Below are 26191 nucleotides of genomic sequence, written 5' to 3' on the forward strand. Positions count from 1 at the left end.
CGTGCATGGTGATAGTACCTATTTTACACAGCTGTAGCAAGTATTCAAGTTAGGTAAAATTTGAAATAGAAGGAACTGCAGTGGGGTGCTCAAGCAGATATTAACTATCATTCCTTAGAAGCACTATGATTGCTGCTGAAGAATTAATCACGAAAGTGAAATAAAAAGAAGCTTATGGATTCTTCCAAAATCCTACCAGATTCCGGCGCAGGATAGAAATGCGCAGGAGCCCCCGCCCCGAAGTGGAGGGTGCCTGCGTAGTGAGCGGCGATTGGCGGAGCGAGAGCGTGGAGGGCGGCGCGGCGCATGCGCGGGGCGGAGCCTGCGGGCCTGGGCACGGCGCAGCGTTCTGGCCCTCCAGTGACGGCTCAGGTGTTCCCTGGCGTGCGAGGTCAGACCACGTTTCTGGGTCATGGATTTTGAAAATCTGTTCTCGACCCCTCCCAACCCGGCCCTCGGCAAGAGAACGGACTCTGAGGAGAGGTGATCCCACATCTTTCATCCTCTGAAACCAGGGACCCCGGCCGGGCTCCGCCCCTTTGATCCTAGTGAAGCCGGCGTGCGGGGCTGGTGGGCGGCCCGGGGCTGGGGCTGTCCACGTGGAGACCGGCCGGGTGCGGGGATGAGCCGGAGGGCGTCCCAGGGACCCGGACGCCGCGGCCAGGGCGGGCGAGAGCCTGGGCCGCGAGGAACGCGGGAGTGGGTGCGGAGGAGAGCAGGCTGCTCTCTCCCGGCCTCGGCTCCCAGGGAAACCCGTGCCCTTGTGATTGTCTCCCGTAAGCGCAGGTAGACAGAGGTCCTTTTGAGGTTTCCACGGATAAGATTGGGCTATCTTATTCTTTGTGTGTAGTAAGGACAAGTTCATTAGACGATGAAGGATGAATAGTGAGAACTCTGCTAATTAGTGGTCAGTGGACTCCAGAGACCAAAATGAAGCCACGAACGCCATTTCCATTTAATGTTTCTTTTCCATTGAGCCACAGCTCCAGTAAGTGTAGACATCTTAAAGAAGGTAGCAGAGGAAAAGCCTCCTTGATGACTGACGGGTAGGTGATATTAGAGTCCGAATCTGAACGAGCATAGGACGTTGACATCCAGGGTTGGAAGGAGTGCCTTTGCGTAAAGGTCCTGAGGGATGTGATTGTAGCCAGCGTGACGTCTGGAATGGAGTGAAATAGTGGAATCTGAGGTCTGACAATTACTGGGAGGAACGTGGTTTTTACTCTGAATAAGACAGGCTCTTGGAGGGTGTTTAGCAGGGACTTTATCTGTCTTAGCTTTATAGCAGGGTCACTTTTGAGAGTAGAATGGAGGGGAAGGAGAGCAAGAGCAGCTGGGATCATTTAGTACCAAGAAGCAATCAAATACGGGTATTTTTTGAAGAGGAGTCAATATCCACTTGACTGTTTAGGAATGGCTGTTTAAAATAGGATTCTGTTTCATAGAGATGGAGTTCAGTGTTGGATTTGTAAGATAGGTCTAGTAGATACCCAGATGAATATGCTAAATAGGAAATTGGCTTGATTGGATTTTAAAGGGAGAGATCTGGGTTGGGGACTTGGATATTGAAACCAAGTACATATAGATGATAGTAGAAGCCATGGATTGGAAAGACATCCCCCAAAATGAGAGTAGAGGCAAAAGAGCCATAAGGTCTAAATGCATTTTAGAGTTGTAAAATTGAGGAAACAACCAAGAAGTAGAAGGGTGAGAGACTGGAAAGGGAGCACTCACTATTCCTGATGCTGCCATAGTATGTGTTTTACAGGTGTGAGGGTGATCCCTTCTGACCCATCCTATTCATCAATCAGTAAGGTAATATAAGGACAGAGTAGGGACCTTCACAGAGTGGTGAATGTGGAGGGCAGTGAAAACTAATAAACTAACAGGGTGTGGTATAGGGCATGCATTTATTTTCCATTGCTGTGTATGTTTCAGGTGTTCTTGGGCTAATGTTTCAAATATCAAGTAATCACACAATGTCTAACATGGTCAGCTTTCATTCCCATAAGCCTGAAAACATCTTGTGTCTCCCCAAAGGGAACCCTGAACTCAATCTGAAATACCTTTCTGTTTTATATTCCTTATTGTTTGCTAACCCTGAACATGACTTTAGATCATGTCTCCCACTGTAGATGACTTACCATACTATGTTGAAGTTGCCTTTATATTTTTCTCCAAGGAGATAAAAATCTCTTGGAAGTATGGACAAGGTCTGTCTTTTTCTCTCTCTCTTTTTTTCCCCCCATCAGTCATGGGGCTTGAACTCTGGGTCTGTGTGCTGTTCCTGATTTCTTTAGCTCAAGGTTAGGGCTCTACCACTTGAGCCACAGTGCCTCTGGTGGTTAACTGGAGATAAGAGTCTCATGGACTTTCCTGCCTGGGCTGTCTTTGAACCATGATCCTCAAATATCAGCCTCCTGAGTATCTAGGATTACAGGTGTGAGCCACTGGTGCCTGACTAGGTCTTTTCATTGTTCATTGTTGTATGTAGCCTAAGATATGAGACCACAGTCTGGTATGTGATGAATATTCTATACTTGTTGAGTGAATAGAATGATGGATGATTGATGAATCTACTAATTCTTCAATGTTAAGGTTGCAATCTAAAATTTTCAATGTTATAGGTTATTCATAAACATTGATATCTACTGCTCAGAATGAGTTGGTGCATTATTTGTCTGCAGTATTTGGAGAAGTGCTTATTTTTTTGTTAGTTTGGTTGGTTGGTTTTTTGTTCCTTACTCTGGGGCTTGAATTCAGAGACTTGCACTCTTGGTTTGACTCTTTCAGTCAAGGCTGGCCTACTTCCACTTGAGTTACATCTCCACTTCTGGATTTTTGCTTGTTAACTGGAAATAAGAGTTTCATGGACTTTGCTTCCCCTGACTGGCTTTGAACAGAGAGCCTCAGAGATCAGCTTCCTGGGCAACTAGGATTATAGGTGTGAGTCACCAGTGCCAGCTGGAGTGTATTTGGAATTTGAAATTTTATTGAGAACACATTAAAGTCAATCCGAGGAATGACTCTTAATCCTATGGTATGAACCCTTTTTATATTGGAGAAAGCCTTTTGTAATTACTTAATTTTTTTCTTTTTCTGCAGAACCAGCAATGAAAAAGATGACACCAAACTTAAAGAAACACAAGGAGGGAAAGTCAAATGGAAAGTGAAACTGAAGTCTGAGAAAATTCCCAGAAAAGTAAGCTTAAGTTAGCATATTAGAAAAACAGCTACAAATGGGTGTTTTGGAGGGCTCATTTGTGTCAGTTTGTCAGCATTTCCAACCTTGTTACTTGTATGAGGGATTCTTGTTCACATTTTTTAAAAGACATTGTCATTGAGTGTGAACTGTTTTTAGTAATTGACTTTATTTTGGCTTTTCCCTGCACCAGATGAATACTTTTCCATTGTTTTAACAGGTTGATTTTCCTCTTTTTTGTGTTATCTGTCCTGGGGCTTGAACTCAGGACCTGGGTGTTATCCCTGGGCTTTTGTTCTCAAGGCTAGTACCACTTTAGCCACAAAAATAAGAGTCAGATTTTCCTGCCTAGGCTACCTTTGAACAGCAGTCCTCAGATCTCAGCCTCCTTAGTAGCTAGGATTGCAGGTGTAAGTCACCAGTGCCTGGTGATTTTTCCTATTTTTTAATTTAAATTTGTTTTGGTGGTTATTTGTGTTTGAACTCAGGGCCTTGGTGCTATCCCTGAGCTGCTTTTGCCCAAGGCTAGCACTTTACCATTTGAGCCACAGCTTCATTTCCAGCTTTTTTTTTTTAATTTTTAGTGAAGATAAGAGTTTCCTAGACTTTGCTGCGCAGAACGGCTTCAAACTGCAATCCTCAGATCTCAGCCTCCCAAATAGCTAGGATTATAGATGTGTGCCCCTGGCGCCTGGCTTTATCATTAAGTGGTTGTGCAAAGAGGTTACATTCATAAGTTGGGTTATGAATACAATTGATCTTAATGGATGTCACCCCTTTTTATCATTCTTGACCATTTCTCCCACTACCACCCCTAGCCTGAAGTTATGTAGTTCAGTTTTTACATAATGTACATTGAATATAATGACTGTATTTGCTCAGTCCCCCTACCCTCTTTTTTTTCTTTGTTTTAATTAAGGTCAGATAGAATCTGGAGCATTTTTACACAGGGCAGGCTTCTGTCCTTGCGCCTCAATCTTCTAAGTCCTTTCACCTCTCTGCCTATGCCCTCCACCTAGCTGGGATCATAGGTATGCACAACCACATACACCTGATTTGTTGCTAACTTTTTGCCCAGGCTGGCTTTAAATTGCAGTCTTTCTAAGCTGTATTTCCTAAGCAGCTGGACTTACATAGGTGACCACAACCTCGACTATTTTCCTACTTTTGAAATGGATAGTAAACTGTTTAAAAACTTCTAGGGCTGGGGATTTGGCTCAAGTGGTAGAATGCTTGCCTAGCTTGCATGAGGTCTTGAGTTCAAACCACAGTTCCACCCTCTTGCCCCTTCATCCTCCCCAAAAACATGTAAAATTCTTTCCTTGCAAATTCCAGTGAGGTTTGTTTGTCTGTTTTTGTTTTGGCTAGTCCTGGGGCTTGAACTGAGGGCCTGGGCACTATCCCTCTACCACTTGAATCACAGAGCCACTGCTGCCTTTTTCTGAGTGGCTTATTGGAGCTAAGAGTCTCATAAGATAAGACTTTCCTGCCCTGGCTGGCTTTGAACCAGGATCCTCAGACCTCACCCTCCTGAGTAGCTAGGATTACAGGCATGAGCCACTGGCCACCAGCTCTAGGAAGCTTTTTAAGGGCTTTTGTTTACTAAGTTAACCAGATTTAAAGCTTAATACCTGTATGTAGTTCTGGAGGACTGCCATAGCCAAGTATCAGCAATTGGTACTTGGCTGTGGCAAAAGGAAATTGTTATCTTGGGGTTCTGCAGGCTGGAAGTAGAAGTAAGTCTGAAAGCAAGGTATTGCAGGATTGGTTCCTTTTGAGGTCTATGAGGCAGGATCTGTTTCAGGCCTCTCCCTGGCTCCTGGTGGATTGCTGGCAATCTGCATTCCTAGGCTAACAAAAGCATGGCCCTGTTTTCTGTTTGTATGTTCTCATGGCATTTTTCATCTGGGCCTGAATCTGTGTGAAAACTCTTTTTATAAAGACACTGGTTACACTGGATTAGGCCCACCTTGATGACCTCATCTTAGTTACATATGCAGTGGCCTGATCTTCCAAATAAGATCACAGTTTGAGCTACTGGGGGGCTAGAATCTTGAGGACTCAGTTTACCCGACAACAAAACTGCTCTGCTTCTCGTGCTTCTCCTTTTAATAGATTCTTTTTTAATTTGTGAATTTTAACATGCTACAGAAGAATGGGTTCATGTAGTCAGTGAAACTCTTTAAGACATAACAGGCCTTATAGTAGCATCTGGGATAGATAGATGATGTAGCAGGAACAGCATTTTACCTCCTGGAGAAACTACTCAGCTACCCAGGTAAATAACTTTTGCTTTTGGGGCATTTGTGGTTGTTACAGTCAAGAGCTGAGGTTAACATAGAAACTGTACCTTCAATTTTCCACGATATGTGGGGAGGGTTATCGTGCTTGTTTTGGGGGGCTTAGGTTTTTTTTTTGTTTGTTTTACTTAAGGCCTCATGCTTACTAACTAGACTGGCATGGTACCATTATTGAGCTACACTTTCACATTTACTCTTCATTGACCTAGGAGAGGAGCTAGTGGATTTTAGAATGTGAGCAACTTTAGTTTTTTTTTTTTGTTTTTTTTTTTGTCAGTCGTGGGGCTTGAACTCTGGGCCTGGGCGCTGTCCCTCAGCTCTTCAGCTCAAGGCGAGCGCTCTACCACTTGAGCTACAGCGCCACTTCCGGTTTTCTGGTGGTTTATTGGAGATAGGAGTCTTACGGTCTCTCCTGCCTGGACTGGCTTTGAACCTCGATCCTCAGATCTCAGCCTCCTCAGTAGCTAGGATTACAGGCGTGAGCCACCAGCGCCCGGCCCACTTTAGTTTTTTTGTAATGCCTAACAGTATCCCAAACTATTTCTACCAGTTTTTATTCTCACAGGCAGTTTATGAGAAATACATTTCTGTTGCTTAGTATTGCTACCCTTATTTTTGTCATCTTCAACAACCTTGAACTTCTGACATTATGTGCACAGAGTTCAACATAAAATCATAAATGGAGGTTTTTTTGTTGGTGGTGTTAGTTTTTCATTGTTTTGTTTTTCTTTGGTTTTTGTTTTTTTGTGGGTTTGTTTGGGATTTTTTGCTTTACTAGGTTTGAACTTAGGGCTTCACCCTTGGTGCTCTACCATTTGAACCTTGCCCCTAGTCCTTTTACCAATTTATTTTTTCGCATAAAGTCTTGTGTATTTTACTAGGGTCAGGCTAGGACCACCAGCCTCTTACCAATAACCTTTGTAGCTAGTATTACAAGCATGCCAGCTGGCTTGTTTGTTTATTGCCAGTCCTGGGGCTTGAAGTCAGGCCCTGGGCACTGTCTCTGAGCTTCTTATGCTCAAGGCTAGCACTGTACCACTTGAGCCACAGCACCACTTCCGGCTTTTTCTGCTTATGTGGTACTGAGGTATTGAACCCAGGGCTTCATGCATGCTAGACAAGCACTCTACCATTAAGCCACATTCCCAGCCCCTGGCTTGTTTATTGAGATGGGTTTTTGCTGTCTTTTGGCCTGGGCTGGCCTCCTTCTATGATTCTCCTTTTCTGCCTCCCAGATAGCTGGGATTTAGGTGTGAGCCACTATTGCCCAGCCATTTTTTTTTTTTAATTGTAAAGATACTGTACAGAGGGTTACAGTTACATGAGTGAGGTAATGAGTACACTTCCTCTTGAACATTGTTACCCCCTCCATTGTTTTCCCCTACCATCCCTTCCCTCCCTACCTTCCCCGAGGTTCTTTTTTTTTTTTTTTTGATTGTGATTAAGTGATTACATAATTTCTGGAATTTCACAGTATTGTGGAATAATGATTCTCATTTAAAGTCACAAGTTCATTCTAACTTTCCTGGAGCAAATTGTCTATCACAGTCTATAACATATAACGGTGTTCACATGTTATACACCATACATGTGATCAGCAGCATGGGGATATTTAGTAGTCCAGCCATTTTTTAAAAATTTTTTTTTTTTTTGGGTCCAGTCGTGGGGCCTGAACTCTGGGCCTGGCCGCTGTCCCTCAGCTCTTCAGCTCAAGGCTAGCGCTCTACCACTTGAGCCACAGCACCACTTCCGGCTTTTTTCTTTTTGCTTATGTGGTGCTGAGGAATCGAACCCAGGGCCTCGAGCATGCAAGGCAAGCGCTCTACCACTGAGCCACCTTCCCAGCCCCTTAAAATGTTTTTTATTGTAAAAATAGTATACAGAGGGGTTACCTTTACATGAATAAGGTAATGAGTACCTTTCCTATTGAGAATTGTTACCTCCTCTTTTGTTTTTCCCCTACCATTCCCTCCCCAACTCCCCCCCCCCCACCAAGTTGTAAAATTTGTTTTCAACATAGTGTCTTGTTCCTGTCATTGTTACAATAGGTCAGCCTGTATCCTTGTTTCAGCATTTTGTTATTTCCCTTCCTCTCCCCAAATTAGAAAAGTGTAAATACAAGATACAGGGCACCAATGGCAAATACAGTGAAAACAGGGGTTATACTGTCGGGGAAGAACATACAAGAGAAACAAAAAAATCACATAGTACATTTTAGGTACATTAAAAACAATAGTAAGAAAGAAAACAAGTTGTGTCCCTATCTTGGGGTTCATTTCACTTAACATCATCTTATATGGCCATATGTACAGAACTTTTGACCATTTCTGCTTGTCCTAAACTTATACTAGTTATTGCAAATAAGGGAAACCATGGGACCTATGTTTCTTTGGGCCCCAGCCATTTTTTAATAAGAGATTATTCTTTGTGAGGTGACCATTTGTTTAAAAATCAAAGTTTCCATTCCAAATTGATTGTAAAGATTCATCTGTTGCCAGGTGCCAGTGGCTCATGTCTATAATCCTAGCTCTTTAGGAGACTGAGATCTGAAGATTGTGGTGTGAAGCTAGCCTGGGAAGGAAAGTCCATGAGTCTCTTTATCACCAAAAAGCTAATTTCTCTAGTACTTTGTTGCATCCTGGAGCTGCTGCGACTCAAAGTGACTCAAAGTCATAGAGTGTTAGCCTTGAGCCAGAAAGCTTAGGGACAGTTCCAAGGCCATAAGTCCAAGCCCCAGGACTGGCCCACACATACTCATATACACAAAGGTTCATCTGTTACATTGCTATATAATGAAATCTTAATTCTTTCAACTCTGAAGATGTCTTTTCACTATGGATAGGCACTGCAAATGCTGCTATCAGTTTACCAGCATTTGATTTTAATTAAGCATTTTCATTGGTAGGCATTTGTGGAACTTTGTTGGATTGTTGTTTTGATGTGGTAAAAGTTCAGCTAAATGGACTTCGAATGGCACTTTTGTTTGCCCTTGCCTTAGTCTGAAAGAGCACTGCTCAAATGTGGAAACCATATCTGCTGCAAATGAGGATGGGAGTAGACATCTTGTTCGATTTTAATTTTGATTGGCATAGTGATGCTGAGCAGTTTTGCTCACCTAAGAGCCAAAGTGAACTATCAAAATCATTTGGTTTTAAAATTGTTGGCCAGGGATTTTTCCAATTTCTTCATGTCTGAGCATCTGTTCTTGCCAAAAGGCTGTCTTAACTTTATTTTCTTTGAACACATTTCTCAAACTGCTCCAAACATAGTTTAATTAATTCAACATTGATTTTCCTTGGCTATCGAATGAGCTGCTGAGAAACTTAATTTAGGCCTGGGGTGATGACACATTTGTAATTCCAGCAGTCAGATAGCTGAAGCAGGATTGTGAGTCCAAAGCCAGCCTGGGCTATAAAGTAACATCCAATGTTAAAAATAAAACAATTAGATTGTAGCCTTATTTTTAATTTTTATGAGGAAGGAAATCTGTTATGCAATAGCATGATTTAAATCTTCTAATTTCTCTATTTGTTGCATCTTAGGAATAATGAATACTTAATATATATAAATACATATGCACACATTTAGATACATATATATGTCATGTGTGTGTATGAATACTGGGACTTGAACTCAGGGCCTCGTGCTCTTAGCTTTTTTTGCTCATGGCTATAGTACCGCTTGAGTCACATCTCCAGTTAGGTATTGTACTAGTTAATTGGAGATGGAGTCTCACAGACTTTCTGCCCAGGTTGGCTTTAAGCCATGATCTTCTAGGCATAAGCTGCCAGTACCAGGGTATATTTAGTTTTTTGACAGTACTGTATTATTACATAATCTATAACACTTTGCCATCTAACTCAGCAAAAGAGTAATCCATCCTTCACCGTGGAGGATTTAGTACCCACATGAGAAGCCTTAACCTTTACCAGGCATTTCATTCAATTCCTCTGATTAAAGCTACCTCTTTTTTCCTCTAGGGCAATTTTCTAGTTGATTTTGTTCTGGTGTTAAGGAAGAATTTATTGCAATAGCTTAGTCTGTTTTTGTAGCATTTTAATTTGTCCTTTTTAGTTCCATTTCTCAGACTCCTAGTCTACCTTCCAGAGCATAACTTTCTTTGTCAAACACTTTGTTACTAATGAGTATACTTCATGCCCAGTGTGCATATACAGGCGTGCACGCACACACACACACACACACACACACACATCTATGCATACCTTTATTGCTGTGGAATGTCAGGAAGCCATCCACTACTTCAGCAAACCATCGTGAGTCAAGCCAAAAAAAAAAAAAATACTACTTTAGACTTGTTTACAAAAAGCAAGGAGATATAACATGTATGACACTACTGTCCAGTGTCAGGAATGATCAATTCATGGCAGATATTGTTTCTTATCTATAATTAGGTTGTTTTGAATATCACTTTTTAATATTGAAATTTTAATTTTTGCTTAGCTTAGGCACTTTGGAAACTCTACAGCATCACCGAAGAGTTTACAATATATAAAATCAAGAAGTAAGGACTATGATACATATAGTGACAATGACATATGTAGTGAGGAACAGGAAGATAACTTTGCCAAAGAACTTCAGCAGTATATACAAGCTAAAGAAATGGCAAATGCTGCTCAGACGGTGCCATCTCCTGAAGAACCGATGAAGAAAGAGGGAGCAAAAGATCGACAGCAGGGTAAGTGCCAAACTGCTGTGTGATTTAGAGTTTATCCCGAGAGACAGTCTCATGTTTAGGGGGGCTTTTCTCCTGCACTTTATCTAAAAATAAGAACAGATTTCTATGGGTCATTATACTAGAAGTGAACTTGCTTGATGATAGACCACACCTGAGACTTGGTCATTTGCAAGAGAACCTGAGGATGGAGAGGCAGTAGGCAACTTATCAGAGGCCATAGTTAGAATATCTAATTCTTGATCCATGCATATAGGAGGATGAGATGTGTCTCTTTGTGTTGCTGTCCAAAAACTTAAAAGAATTGACTAGAAAGATACATATATCAGGCTATAGTTCAGAAATATATTTTTTTCTATTATAACAGTGGCATTTAGCCATAGATAGGAGAGCAAAGACAATTGTAAATGGAATTTTTGTTACCTTTTTACTTCTTTTCCTCCAGGTGTTTCTTTTTTTTGTGTGAGATGGGATTTGAACTCTTGATCTGATGCTTTTGCTCACTTGGCTAATGCTGTACCACCTGAGCCAGGCATGCAAGTGGTTTTTTTTTTTTGTTTTTTTTTTGGGGTCCAGTTGTGGGGCCTGAACTCTGGGCCTGGGTACTGTCCCTCAGCTCTTCAGCTCAAGGCTAGTGCTCTACCACTTGAGCCACAGAGCCACTTCCAGGTTTTTTCTTTTTGCTTATGTGGTGCTGAGGAATCGAACCCAGGGCCTCAGGCATGCAAGGCAAGTGCTCTACCACTAAGCCACCTTCCCAGCCCCATGCAAGTGTTTTTTATATTCAAAATAACTATGTGAAATATTTTCAGTGAAAAATCTGACTGATGTCAGAGGTCATTTTAAACATTTCTTATAGTGCTATGGCAATTCCTAACTAGATCCATTATATGGTGACCACTTTAAAAGGTTCTGGCTTAAAAAGAAAAAGGTTCTGGCTTAGGCTTGCAAAATTAATTTTGATTAATTATCTTGTTTTGTATTCCCCCTAACAATTCAGGATATGTTATAATTCTGTTTGGAGTCTCTAACAGAGCTTCTAAAAAGGAAAATTAGTATCATACCCATTATTCTCCACTGAACTGAAGAGAACTTTTTCTGGATGATTACAATGTATACATACTTCTTAAAATTAAATGGATACTTTTTAGTTGTTCAAAAATTAACTTTGTTGTTTTTAGCTGCTAAACAAAAAAATAAAAATCTTAAAGCTGGTAATAAGAACAGCAAACAGAAGAAACTGAAGCGCAAATGGCCAAGCACTGGAAACAAAGGATCTGATGCCTTACTGAAGAACAGGGGCCCGCCCAAGGAGGTAATGAGGTCACAAACAAGCATGTGCTATGTTTGTAGGATGCTTACATACTTGGGGATTTCTTTCTTGATAAGTGCTAAGTCATAGGATGAGGGCCAAACATCCCCCAAACCAAGGTTTATCTGGAGGTGGATAGCCTCTTACCATTAGTAAACTCTGTAACCTTCCTTGTTACCATTGCAAAAGCCCTCTCACACATTAGCTCTCCACACCCATTTGGCAGCCTTAATATTTTTCCTATTGTCCCTGAATGCAGCTAACAAGCCCCTTAAGTTTTGAATATTCTGCTGATGATTATGGAACAATGGAAAACCAAAGATAAAATAGCTCTGGAGATCTTTCAGAGGACATAGTCTTACAGAGTTTACACTATTGAAGACCCTCTTCTGTTGATTTGACTCCTTCTGAAAACTGAAATTGACTAAGTGTTGGCCTTACCACATCTTCCAACCTCACTTCTGGTATTTTGGTTTTGCTTTGTGGAAATTCTTTTTTGCTATGCATATGTGCTAAGGATAAGACAATAAATGACTCCTGGACTCTTGCTTTTCTGATGGCTTTTCAGATGGATGGCAAGCTTTTGATTAGGCTTGATCAAAGGGGACAAGAAGGAGCAGGACACTAGAAATTCCAAGTATTTGCTGGGCATGATAAGTGCCTTGTGGTCCCAGCTCCTAAGGAGGCTGAAGTGGAAGTTCCATATCAGAGTAAATACATTGAGATCCTGTCAGAAACAAAACACGAAAGATTCAAACACATTTATGTAAAATATTCCTGTTTCAGTATTTTACAAGTGAGAAATTTAAAGCCCTCAGGTTCAGGTAAATGCCCATGGTCACCTAGAGCCAAACAGGGCTTAACTTGTCATCCTAATCCCTGCTCAGTGTTACATTAATTTAGAATTATGCAACCAAAGCTAACAGCCCTTCTACCAGAAGAACAAATTCTTAAGGTATATATTCAACTTTAATAACAATCAAATAAAACTAAAGGTTTAAACTGAGACATTTACAGGACATTTTGATGAAATAATTGAACATTTTTGCAAATCTAGTTACATCAGAGACTGCTTGTTGGCTCTCTTAATTGCACATACCTTATCCCTAAAATCATATTTACTAATTGATACATGAAAGTTGTAAGCTTTACCATAACTTATCACATTAAACATAGTTGTTTAAGCTGGGCACCAGTGACTCAAACCTGTAATCCTAGCTACTCAGGAGACTTGAGAGCCGAGAATTGCAGTTCAAAGCCAGCCTGGGTTGGAAAGTCTATGAGAATCTTATCTCCAATTAACCACCAAAAAGCAAGAAGTAGATCTATGGCTCAAGTGATAGAACACAAAATGCTCAGGGACAGTGCCTAGGCCCTGAGTTCAATCTCCAGGACCATTGCACACACAAAAAAGTAGTTGTTTCAGAGGAGTTAAATGTATTTTCAAGTTCCCTTTATGCTAAAAAGTGAATATAATATATAGTATATATTCTATTAGTTATATTACTTATAACCTGTTTATACCTTTATCACCATCTCTTAAGGGTATATTTCTAATATGAGCTGGACAGTTACCTCCACCCACACCTCATGAGTGTCTCATTGAAACTGTAGCTTTTTCACCACTTTTGTTGATCTCGTGGTTCCCAGCTTTGTCTCCATAATTCTAAAGATCTCTGCTTTTAGACTTTACTTGGGTTTTATTTTTATTTTTTCATTCATTTTTTATTACATAATGGCAAACTGTAATAAAATACTCAAGTTTCACACACAAATATTGAATGATGGAATGCTGATGAAACTAACAAAATATTACAAAAATTCATGTATAAAAGTCCCAGTCTTTCACCTAAAGGCCATTTAGAATACACACCTATTTTTCTTTTCTTTGAGATCCAGTCTGGCTGTCACCTAGGTAGCTTCATGCTTGCAATTCTGCCTCCATCTCTTGAGTGCTTGGATTACAGGTATGTGCCTTCACCCCTACTAGATGAGGTACTCTTTGATGTTTTAAAAGTAGTTGAAGATAATCTTATGCAACAGAATAACATATTTGACTGTAATTTTCCTTTTTTTTTTTTTTTTACTTTTAAAGGATGGAGAACCTCAAGAGAAGCAGCAACATGTAAGAATGAGTCAGGAATTCATCAACCAGCACACAGTGGAACGCCAGGGAAAACAGATTTGCAAATATTTCCTTGAAAGGAAATGTATTAAGGTATAAAAATGTGAGCAAGGGGCTGGGAAGGTGGCTCAGTGGTAGAGCACTTGCCTTGCATGCATGAGGCCCTGGGTTCGATTCCTCAGCACCACATAAGCAAAAAGAAAAAAAGCCGGGAGTGGCGCTGTGGCTCAAGTGGTAGAGCGCTAGCCTTGAGCTGAAGAGCTGAGGGACAGTGCCCAGGCCCAGAATTCAGGCCCCACGACCAGACCCCCCCCAAAAAAAAAAATGAGCAAATATATACCTAATGCTTTTAACAAAAATGTACCAGAACAAACTGCTGTTTCCATTGGATACTTTTAAATCATACCTAAAGGGGTTTTTTGTTTGGAGTTGTTTTTTTTTTGGTTATGGAGCTTGAACTCTGGGCCTGGGCGCTGTCCCTGAGATCTTCAGCTCAAAGTGAGTGCTCTACCACTTGAGCCACAGTGCCACTTCTGGTTTTCTGGCAGTTAATTGGAGATAAGAGTCTCATGGACTTTCCTGCCTGGTCTGGCTTTGAACCATGATCCTCAGATCTCAGCCTTCTGAATAACTAGGATTACAGGCATAAGCCACCAGTGCCTGGCTCATACCTAAAAGTTTTTAAGCTTTTTCTTCCTGGAAAAGATTGTTAGAAAATTGTAGATAAATACTATTTTTTATTTTACAAAGTAGATAATTTTTTTAAAAAATTCTTTGCATTAAAAAATATGTAAGACTTACAAAAATTTTAAGTAGCTATGGATCATGTTGCCTATAAGCTCACTAATTAAGAATTAGACCATATTGCTTCTAAGATCATATTTCTGGAATAATTTGCTTATTTAAATTTTAGTAGGAATTAAATCGTAAAGACATAACTGAGAAGTAATAATTGTCCTTGTTCTTTTTTATGGCCCAGGGAGACCAGTGTAAATTTGATCATAATGCAGAAATAGAGAAGAAAAAGGAAATGTGTAAGTTTTATGTACAAGGATATTGTACCAGAGGTGAAAACTGCCTGTATTTGCATAATATCCTTTATCACAAGATACAGTACCTTTACTATTTATAAATATTTAAATGAACATTTTAAAGATCGAGAGTTTTTAATAAAAGCAGAATTGTAGCTATAGCAAAAGTATCTAAGTCCAAACTTAGTTTCAAAAGTGATTAATTATACATAGGTTTTTTTTTCTCATATGCACATATATACATAATTTTTTTTCTTTCTAAGAAAAGACAAGAGTTTTTAGAAAATTTTCAAGTAAATATCCCTTCTTTGCAGTGGGTTCATAAGTCCTTGTTTAGTTCAGAAAGACGTCAGGTTTTTGCTGTGACGTAGACTAATTGATTCTGTATTCATAAGCTACTTCATAAAATAGGCAGAGATTACATAATTTAGAAATACTTTTTCTGTGTGTTCCATACTGTCTAGTGGATGTTTCTTAATAGAAGAGCCTTAGTTACCTAGTGCAAATAGTACGGTATAGAGCATTATAAAAATGAGGACATAGTCATTTTAGGGCAGTAGCACCTTTGGTCACCACAAAATTTGCTATTCAGTTACTGAATACAAGGAAACCCAAATGACAAATAATAGGCTTTTTTTTTTTTTTAGAAAACAAAATTGAAAATATTAAAAAAACACTTTTAAATAAGCAAATATGTAAGGAATCCAGATTTAAAAAACATAGAGACACTCTGACTTTGATTTACCCTACTTCAAAAGAATAATGTAAAGCTGGGAATGTGGCTTAGTGGCAGAGTGCTTTCCTAGCATGCATGAAGCCCTGGGTTTGATTCCTCAATACCACATACACAGAAAAAGCCAGAGTGGTGCTGTGTCTCAGGTGCTAGAGTGCTAGCCTTGAGCAAAAGAAGCTCAGGCCCTGAGTTCAAGCCCCAGGACTGGCAAAAACAAAAAACAAAGAATGCTGCAAAATAATCATATTTCTCATTATATTTAAAACATCTCTCCCCGCTGCCCTCCTTTTTCTTTCTCTCTCTCCCTCTCTCTCTCTTTACATACGTGTGTGTGTGTGTGTGTGTGTGTGTGTGTGTGTGTGTGTGTATGTATATTCAACATTACAATTATAGATCTCATTTGTAAGAATGGCTGTGAAGGAAATAAGTGTCTTGTGATGGTCTATAAACTTGATTTATGTTATCTTTCTCAAGTTAGATTTTTTTTTTCTGTAACACAATTAGTAATTTATTGTCCCCCCCCTTTTTTTTTGTCGGTCATGGGGCTTGAACTCTGGGCCTGAGTGCTGTCCTTCAGCTCTTCAGCTCAAGGCTTGCGCTCTACCACTTGAGCTACAGCGCCACTTCCAGTCTTTCTGGTGGTTTATTGGAGATAAGAGTCTCACAGGCTTTCCTTTCTGGACTGGCTTTGAACCATGATCCTCAGATCTAAGCCTCCTGAGTAGCTAGGATTTTGGGCGTGAGCCACCGGCGCCTGGCCTTGTCCCATATTTTAAATAGAAAATTTGATTTTCTATTAACAGGAAATGTTTTTATATAAGAAAAATAAAATTACTAACAATAGCTATTTTAGTAGGATTAAAATTGTTTTCTTCCTTAACATCTGTGCTACATGAATACCCTTGCAAGTTTTATCATACAGGTGCAAAATGTTATCAAGGAGACTATTGTAAATTTTCCCATGCTCCATTGACTGCTGAAACACAAGAGCTATTAGCTAAAGTAAGTACAATTGTAATATTCTGTTTCTCTCTTTTATGTAAGAGTATGTTTGGACTAAGGATGAGTATTGAAAAGATACTGTACCTTAAGAACACCTCAGAAGTTACTACTGTATGGTAATCTAATAATTTTCTTTAGTTGGAAAATTATTTTTTATTTGTATTTTTTATAGCCCAAAGGAAGACTTAAGAGTCATTGGTGGTGTAAATTGGAATGTTCTAAAAATCTTCAATGTAATTAGCAATTTTAATAGCTAAATAGAAAGGCAAAAGAAGGAAAAACAGTACTATTATAACCACTCTTGAGAGGACAAGTTATGGGTCAGTAAACACTTGAGAGTTATATCAACAGGAACTCAAATAGTACTTTCTTTCTTTTTTCTTTTTTTTTGTCAATCCTGGGGCTTGAATTCAGAGCCTGGGGGCTGTCCCTGAGCTCTTTGTGATTAAGGTTAGCACTCTACCACTTGGGCCATGGTGCCACTTCTAGCTTTTTTAAGTAGCTTATTGGAGATAAGAGTCTCAGAGGCTAGCTTTGAACTATGATCCTTAGATCTCAGCCTCCTGAGTAGCTAGGATTATAGGCCAGAGCTATCAGTGCCCAGCTCAAATAGTACTTTCAAAGTATTTTCTTTAAATTTTTTTTTTGGGGGGTCGGTTGTGGGGCTTGAACTCTGGGCCTAGGTGTTGTCCCTGAGCTCTTCAGCTCAAGGCTAGTGCTCTACCACTTGAGCCACAGTGCCACTTCATTTTTTTCTGGTGGTTTATTAAATCTAAGAGTCTCATGGACTTTCCTGCCCATGCTGGCTTTGAACCACAATTCTCAGATCTCAGCTACCTGAGTAGCTAGGATTATAGGTGTGAGCCATCAGCACCCAGCCAAATATTCTTTTAATCTATAAGAAAAGATTATTTAAATATTTTAGTCAATTATATATTGACTATAAAAAGTACAGGCAAAATTATATTGTTTCAGGCAGAGAATGTGGCTTAGTGGTAGAGTTTTTGCCTAGCATGCATGAGGCCCTGGGTTCAATTCCTTGGTACCACATAAATATAAACTTAATAAAATATAAGGAAAAATAACCATTAAAGATTATCTAAGTGAGGGAGGTAGTTAGTCTCTTCAAAATTAAACTGAGCTGAACACTGTCACTCATGCCTATAATTCTATCTACTCAGAAGACTGAGACCTTAGGATCACCATTGAAAGCCAGCCCAGGCAGGAAAGTTTATGAAACTCTTATCTTCAACTATCAAAAAGCCAGTAGTGGAGCTTAGCTCAAGTGGTAAAGCACTAGCCTTGAGCAAAAAGAAGCTTAGGCATAGCACCCAGGTTCTGAGTTTAAAACCCAGGAGTGACACACACACTCATACACACACACACACACACACACACACACACACACACACACACACACACACATTAAATTGAAATATATACAAAAATAAAAGTTATTTTTTTGGTGCTGTTCTGGAGCTTAACCTCAGGGCCTGGGCCCTGTCCCTTAGCTTCTTTTGCTTAAGGCTAGCAATCTACCACTTGAATCATACCTCCACTTCTAGCTTTTTGGTAGTTTATTGGAGATAAATGTCTCACAGACTTTCTTGCCCAGGCTAGCTTGGAACTGTAATCCTCTGATCTCTGTCCCCTGACTAGGTAGGATAATAGGCGTGAGCCACTGACACCCAGCTAAAACCTTATTTTAAAACCAGCAATATGACCTTCTGGCAGAAAGTTCTCTTGAAAATATGTAAATATTAGAAAGTCAAATAAAGGTGCTCATTACTAAATACTATGTTGTAAAGGACATTTATTATTGTTGTAAAGTATTTTATATGTAAATGTTTATATGAAATGCATGAAGAAAAATTATGTATAAAATTAGTTTTTTATTTCCTCTTGTAATATTAGATTATCAGGATGGATAATACTAGAGTTATGTGAAAATATAAGAACATTGTAATTTACATAATAAGGCATTAGTGCATGAAAATAATTACATGACTTTTTTCATTTTATTTTTCATTTCAGGTTTTGGATACTGAAAAGAAGTCAAATAAATAGACAAGAAAGGTAAAAGTAGAATATACCATTTTTTTTTTTCCAATCTCTACAACATCTCTAGAAATTGGAGTGCAAAAGTGTTTTGACACATACATATCTGTATATCCACATATCTGTGGCCTACTTCTCCATTTGAGTTTGTCTATCATTTATATTTTTAAAGTTCTCCTGAGTTTCTTTATAGATTTAACAAATGTGTGTAGTTTGATAAATAGTTAGTGACGTTATTTTTGCTCAATGTAATGCTGCTAAAATTCATTTATGTCGTTGTCATCCACTTGTATTATTCCTGTGTAGCATTTCATCCTGTAAATATGTTATAGTTTAATTATTGTACTATTAATGAACTTTAAGAGTTTTTCAATTTTCTTTTCTTTTTTTTTCAAATTCTTTATTGTGATTAAGTGATTACATAGTTTCCCAAATTTCACAGTATTGTAGGATAGTGATGCTTAGTTAAATCTCAAACACATTCTAACTTTCATGGGACAAATTGTCTATCATGGTCTATAAAGTTTATAAGTTCTGTGAGCATTTTTTTTATTTTTTATTTTTTTATGGGTCCGGTCGTGGGGCCTGAACTCTGGGCCTGGGCGCTGTCCCTCAGCTCTTCAGCTCAAGGCTAGAGCTCTACCACCTGAGCCACAGTGCCACTTCCGGCTTTTTTCTTTTTGCTTATGTGGTGCTAAGGAATCGAACCCAGGGCCTCAGGCATGCAAGGCAAGCGCTCTACCACTGAGCCACCTTCCCAGCCCCAAGTTCTGTGAGCTTTGACAATAGTTATTTCTTCCACATAGGATGATATGTACATTTATTGCATTTTGCATAGCATCAGCTGTTCCCTCTTTCCCACTGGTTCCCTCCTTCCCATCATTGCCATTGAGTTGCTTAGTTCGTTTTGATCAATGTCCACTGCAGCTGCTGGGTCCCGCTGTTGTGACTCCCTCTAATTCTGTGTCCTCCTTGTTTCCCTCCAGTGTGCACATATATACCATGTATCTTATCAACAGCATGGGGTCATTTAGTGGTGATTCGACCAGATGAGTGGAAGTCCTTTGTTTCTTAAGTCTTGTTAACTTTGTTGTATCACCTTATGTTTTGGATTTAACATCCACTTATCAGGGAGACCATGTGCCATTTGTCTCTTTGCTCTTGGCTTACCTTGCTCAACATGATTTGTTCTAGTTACATCCATTTCCCTGCAAATGCCATTATTTTGTTCTTTCTAATGGCTGCATAATATTCCATTGCCTATAGATACCACAGTTTTTGGATCCATTCATCTGTGGTGGGGCATCTGGTTTGTTTCCATATCCTGGCTATTGTGAACAGTGCTGCAATAAACATGGAGGTGGATGTGTCCTTGTATCCTGGTTCCTGTTGTTCAGGATAGATAGATGCCTAGAAGTGGTATGGCTAGGTGATAGGGAAAGTCAATATTTAGCTTTCTGAGGACCCTCCAGGCTGCTTTCCAAAGTGGTTGTATAAGTATACATTCCCACCAGCAGTGTAATAGGGTTCCTCTTTCTCCAGATCCCTTCCAGCATTTGTCGTTGGCTGACTTGAGGATGTGGGCCATTCTGATTGGGGTAAGGTGGTATCTCAAGGTTGTCTTTATTTGCATTTCCTTCACAACCAGGGATGGTGAACATTTCCTCATGTGTTTCTTTGCCATTTTTATCTCTTCTTCTGAGAAGTCTCTCTTTAGTTCCCTTGCCCATTTAGTAATTGGTTTGTTAGGTTTGGGAGGAATTTTTTCAATTTTCTAAGTACAGTCTATTATAAATATATCCCCAGGCATAAATATGCTTCAGTTATTTAGATACCCAAGAGGGGAACTGTCATCATTGTGTGTGTGTGTGCGTGCGTGTGTGTGTGCGTGCGTGCATGCACGTGCCTGAAATGCATGCACATGCACGTGCATGCACTAGTCACTGGGGCTTGAACCCTGGGCCTCACTCCTTGCTCAGCTTTTTTGCTCAAAGCTGATATTCTCCTACTTGGGCCACACCTCTACTTACAGCTTTTTGCTGTAATATAAGAATATGTTGCATTTGGCTGCCTGGGCTAGCTTTGAACCTCAATACTCAGATCTCAGTTTCCTAAGTATCTAAAATTACAGCTAGGAGCCACTACTGCTTGTCATATCATTTCAAGGTAATGTTTTAATATAGAATTTTAACAGTTTCCACTCCTGTGAACTGTATAGAATTGCTATTGTTCCACAGTTGCCAATATTCTATTTGTAAATACTTACTCCTTTTCAAATCAATTAGTGGATGTAAAAATGAGGTCTCATAGCTTTATTACATGAAGTACAGCATTTCATCTTAGGCTTACTGACTTTTTCCATTCCATTTTTATTGAAATATTCATGTCTTTGCTCAAGTTTTATTAGACGGCGCTCTACCATTTGAGCCCACATCTCTGCTTCTGGCCTTTTGGTGGTTAACTGGAGATGGCAGTCTCATGGATTTTCCTCCCCAGGCTGGCTTCAAACCCAGTCCTCAGATTTCAGCCTCCTGAGTAGCTAGCATTACAAGCATGAGCCACTGGCACCTGTATATGATTGTCTTTATATATATTTTATATATATTACTGATAAATTTATGAAGATTGGGTGTAGGTCTTCTATTTTGTGTGATGTTTTCACTTTTGACATATCAGTGAACAGAATTATTTACTAATTTTAAAATCATTTTGCTTCTGGTTGGTTTTGTGTCTTCCATGTGTCAAGAAGACAGAAAATAATTTTTTTTTAATTTGGGGGATTTTGCCATCATACTTTTGTTGTTGTTGTTGTTGTTGTTCATGGGGCTTGAATTCAGAACCTGGACACTGTCCTAGAGCTCTTTTGCTCAAGCATGGAAGCAGCTCCACAGACTCAGCAATCTGCTTGCCACAGAGGACAGGGCCACAAACCTTATAGCCCAAGCTCTCTAGTTGGGCCACAAACTATTCCTCTGGTCACCATCTGACTCTTCGCACAAGTGCCTCTCATGGCTGTCTCCCATCCACACATCATAGGAAAGTGCTCTTAGTTTCCCTGACTTGCAGTTATTCCCTTCTTCAGGTCTCCATAGTAGTTCAGTCTCAAACAGTAAGCCCCTTTCTCAAGTTGCACCCTGTTGCTGGACACCAGTCACTCACACCTGTAATCCTAGCTACCTAGGAGGCTGAGACCTGAGGATCAAGGTTCCAAGCCAACCTGGGCAGGAATGTGCATGAGAGTCTTTATCTCCAGTTAACCATCCAAAAGCTGAAGTAGAGTTGTGGCTCAAGTGGTAAAATGCTAGTCTTGAGTGAGAAAGCTAAAATACATCGCCAAGGTCCTGAGTAAAAGCCCCAAAATTAGCACAAAAAAGTAAAAATACACCCTGCTATCACTCTTCTTGATACAGAGAGTGACAAAATGGATTTCTTTTCTAATGCTGGTCCAATATACATAAAGATTCACTGTTACAATATTGGATTTAAGGCTTTGAAAAACTGTAGGCTTATCCTGCTGTTTGTCTGTTGGAGCTGTAGACTGGTTCCTACTTTTCTCTGCATTGCCTTTCTCTGTCTCTGTTCGACTCAGATGATCTGTCACCTCTTTTGTGATTACCAGTGTTCTTTTGGACTATAGTCTCTCCTTTGTTACCCTGATACTCTCGTTAACCATAACATGTAGGAAGCTTTATTTTCACCTCACCATCATAAGACCAGAAGCTAGACAGGTATTTCCATACTGCATCCAGTGTTCAATAGACTGGATCAAATCCAATTTTCTTTTATATTCCCCATGTACTCATCCCCATACCCATAAGCACATGTGCACATACATATACTCAGTCCCCAACATACTCAAATCCCTCCCCCATGCACTCTCCCCTACCAGTCACATATACACTCTTCTTTGTCTCTAGTCATACAATTCTACTTTTAGGTTGACAAGTTTTTAGCTTCCACATCTGAGAGAAACATGATACTTACCCTTTTTGTACCTGGCTTATTTCCCTTAATGGAATATATTTATTATAGTTACATGTTCTCTGTATTTGTATTTTTTGCTCTTTATTAAATATTGCTTTCTTTGCCTCATTTTTATCCTTATTGTTCTAGTCCAGTAATTCTCTATATTCCCAGTGAAATGTATTCTTTCATTTTAAGGTAGTCTTCACTTTTTATATGGTTTTTAGTTATTATTTTCTTTATTACTTTTCAAGTTAACGCTTCATTTTTCTGTTCAGTTCAAGTGTTAGGTTTTGAATTTCAACCCAAGTTGTTCATTCATTTTCCCAAGGAATATTTTATCCATTTTTGAGTTTTTTTTTTTTTTTTTGGTGGTTCTGAGGCTTGAACTCATAGTCTTGGCTTTTCAACTAGATGCTTAATCATTTGAACCATGTGCCCAGCCTATTTTGCCTAGATGGCCTTTCTTCTGCTTACCTTCCTCTAGACCTGGGATGGCAAGTGTTTACCAACACATCCAACTATTGATTAAAATGAGGTCTCATAAACTTTTTTGCCCAGTCTGGCCTTAATTGATCTTCCCAATCTCCACTTCCTGAGTATTAAGGATTATAGGCATGAGGCACTACATCTGGCTTTCATTTTGAATTTTTTAAATTATTCTACATTTTTGAAGGTAGTAAAGGAAGATAGGAGTACGTTTAAGTTGGTAATTTTCACCAGCCAGTGTGTTTTTATTCTCTATTTTCTTTTGTAGCTTTGTTTAGCTGAAGAGGGCTTATGCCTATGCCTGTTCAAGACTGTTCAAGACTGATGATTTGGACTAGTTAACAAGATCCAAAGTACCTTCATTTCATCGTGGTGGTGTGCAACTTCTCTAACAGATGGTGCAGAGGGGCAGGTCTTGTACTCACATGAAGGGCTGGGTCTTCACTGGGGCATCTCAGCTACTGGGTCAAAAGAGGAGCATAAATGGCAGATAGGCTGGCTAAAAAGGAAATGTTGTGGTAAGAAACTACAGAAGTCTCTTATGATGGAGATGTCTTAATAAAATAGGAAGCAAAGTTAGTCTGCATAAGAAGGGGTAAAGAATTAGGATAATATAAAAATAGTGCTCTACATTTCATTAAATACTTTTTTATACATGTTTTTAATGATGGTTCACAACTCCATTTTATGGTTCAAAATATTCCCTGTTTTTTTTTAAAATCAGTTTTCCCTTGGACATTTGTTTCCAGTTTCTTACTATTATAAATAAAATGAAGTAAGATTTTTCACTGTCTTCCTAAACTTGATTTTCTAACTTTTTGTTAAAATATATGAATATTTATCACCATTGGTTTATATATTAGGTTAAACACTGTTATGCAGAATTCATTGCTTGATAATGTCCTTAAATACACAAATATATGTATACAACATTTTCCAAGCATAAATAATGAAAATTCCAAGTATGCTTTTTCAAACTGGGATTTGAACTCAGAACCTTCCTCTTGCTAAGCAGTTGTTCTACCAGTAGTTCTACACTGTTCCTAGCTAAATTTATATAGTAGTATTTACTATTATTAGAGAAGTATTATGAAATTGAAACCTATCATGTTTTATTGGTAAGAAAAATAATGTCATTAACTTGCTAATATAAATTACATCACTCCAGCAACTCTTAGCAGAGTCTTATGAAAAATGTGAGTCAGGATTATTTTGATTATAATCCAATTCCAAGAAAGAGAATTGCATCTACTACCAGCAGATATTTTTCAGACAAGACCTCATGAAGAAAGAGATCAGGACAGATCCCTGAGCTCTTAGAAGAAGACAGTGAATGAGAGTGAGCCATCTCTTATCACTGTTACTGTCTGCTAAGTTGATTGGTCTACTCTCTAGCAATGACTGAGGAAGAGCGCAAGGTAGTATAGTAGAAGCTTCTAGAAGGAATCACAGAGGAAAGAGGTCAAGGTAATATTCTTAACATGATCTGTTACACAAAAGCCTTTAATCATTTAATAAAATTATTAAAGGAGTTACCTTTTTGCCCATAGGATACTTTGTATTTTCTCCAAAGATAGTATATAATTAAGGAATTAAAAAATCCTGGGCTAGGAAGGTGGCTCAGTGGTAGAGTGCTTGCCTTGCATGCATGAGGCCCTGGGTTCCTCAGTACCACATAAGTAGAAAAAGCCAGAAGTGGCGCTGTGGCTCAAGTGGTAGAGCGCTAGCCTTGAGCTGAGAAGCTGAGGGACAGCGCCCAGGCCTAGAGTTCAGGCCCCACAACCAACCGGAAAAAAAAAAAAAAAAGACCCTGACCTAGACCACACATTTAGAACGCAAATTTTATGGCAAACCTGTATGTAAGCTAACATTGCCAGCATTAACAATGAGCTAGCTTTAATGCACACCTACCATGTACTAGGTTGTATGCTATTTTAAAACTAATATTGAAGTTATTATCATCTTGAAATTCTATTGAATTTCCTTTTTTAAGCTTCAAAATAACCTTAGGCAATGAATGTGAGCAATTGCATAAGTGAGCAATTGCATAGAGCGAGTGAATAGAAACATTTGCTTTGTATTTAAAAACAATTTCCATGAGCTCTATAAATACTTGTAATTATATATGACAGTCCAATTTCTAATTATGTATAGTTTAATACTTACGGGATATAACTGTTTTTGGGTCCGGTCGTGGGGCCTGAACTCTGGGCCTGGGCGCTGTCCCTCAACTCTTCAGCTCAAGGCTAGCGCTCTACCACTTGAGCCACAGCGCCACCTCTGGCTTTTTTCTTTTTGCTTATGTGGTGCTGAGGAATCGAACCCAGGGCCTCATGCATGCAAGGCAAGCACTCTACCACTGAGCCAGCTTCCCAGCCCTATAATTGTTTTTGTATAAATTTTCTACATAAGAAAAAATGCCAGTGCAATGGCTCACATCTGTAATCCTAGCTACTTGGTAGGTAGAGATTGGGAGCATCACAGTACCAGGACAGCCTCAGCAATAAGTTCCTTAGCTACTCGGGAACATCAAAAAGATAGATCAAAGTCCAGGCTAACCCACCATAAAACAAAGCCCTCTTCAAAAGATAAAAGAACAAACCCAAGTTTGAAGAGCTTCAAAGTCAAACAGAAAAGTTAATAAAGCCTTTTTCTTTTTCAATGAGTTAAATCTGTGTCAATGAAATCTCTTGTGTTAAGTTGGGAGAGAGATGTCCTCTCTTATTGCCCTGGATGCCATTATGCTTTAGGGTTCCCATACTCTTACTGTAGTAGTTTCTAAATGGTCACCTGCCTCTGTTCACTTACTTTTCTTCTCTATTGTTCACTCTGGTTACCTGAGCAGATTTCCCATTGTGCTGCTATGCCTTCACTGAGTAGCACTCTCCCTGAGTCAAGATCAGTCTGTCTGGTTATCAAAGTGCTCTGTATTTCAGAGCACTTTCACTGCCCCCATAAAAGAGATGTTTAATTTAGAATTACAGTTCAGACTTCTTGCTGGTGGCTCACTCTGATAATCCTAGCTACCCAGGAGACTTAAGATCATGTGTCATCATAGCTACTCAGGAAGTTAGGATCTGGAAGATTGTTGTTTGAATTCAGGTGGAGCAGAAAAGTTTTTTTTTTTTTTTTTTTTTGTCGGTCGTGGGGCTTGAACTCTGGGCCTGGGAGCTGTCCCTCAGCTCTTCAGCTCAAGGCGAGCGCTCTACCTCTTGAGCTACAGCACCACTTCCGGTTTTCTGGTGGTTTATTGGGGATAGGAGTCTCACCGTCTCTCCTGCCC

At 39.4% G+C, this 26191-nt stretch overlaps 1 protein-coding gene across 3 annotated transcripts; it reads left to right on the top strand.

Annotated features, from left to right (window-relative positions):
• The first annotated feature begins 373 nt into the window (after window positions 1-373).
• Window positions 374-23693, top strand: Zc3h8 (zinc finger CCCH-type containing 8). 3 transcript variants are annotated; one of them, XM_042695421.1, is made up of 9 exons: window positions 374-483; window positions 3106-3202; window positions 9964-10198; window positions 11377-11510; window positions 13603-13725; window positions 14612-14723; window positions 16289-16398; window positions 18433-18474; window positions 23177-23693. In XM_042695421.1, exons 1-8 carry the CDS (start codon window positions 413-415, stop codon window positions 18463-18465), a joined length of 915 nt encoding a protein of 304 aa, XP_042551355.1. In that variant the 5' UTR covers window positions 374-412; the 3' UTR covers window positions 18466-18474; window positions 23177-23693. The 3 variants fall into 3 exon arrangements, with proteins under 3 accessions (XP_042551355.1, XP_042551356.1, XP_042551357.1); XM_042695422.1 differs by lacking the exon at window positions 23177-23693 and adding an exon at window positions 21539-21645; XM_042695423.1 differs by lacking the exon at window positions 23177-23693 and adding an exon at window positions 19999-20019.
• Window positions 23694-26191: the final 2498 nt, after the last annotated feature.

This window comes from Dipodomys spectabilis, unplaced genomic scaffold, assembly GCF_019054845.1.
Source record: "Dipodomys spectabilis isolate Male_0828 unplaced genomic scaffold, ASM1905484v1 ptg000187l, whole genome shotgun sequence".
NCBI lineage: Eukaryota > Metazoa > Chordata > Mammalia > Rodentia > Heteromyidae > Dipodomys > Dipodomys spectabilis.

Excerpts from the sequence above, each read along its gene's own strand:
- Zc3h8 (XM_042695421.1), top strand. The coding sequence starts at position 413 with ATGGATTTTGAAAATCTGTTCTCGACCCCTCCCAACCCGGCCCTCGGC. Across the intron at positions 14,724-16,288 it reads AAACTGCCTGTATTTGCATA|ATGAATACCCTTGCAAGTTT; the intron begins ATATCCTTTATC and ends CATCTGTGCTAC. Across the intron at positions 16,399-18,432 it reads CACAAGAGCTATTAGCTAAA|GTTTTGGATACTGAAAAGAA; the intron begins GTAAGTACAATT and ends TTTTCATTTCAG.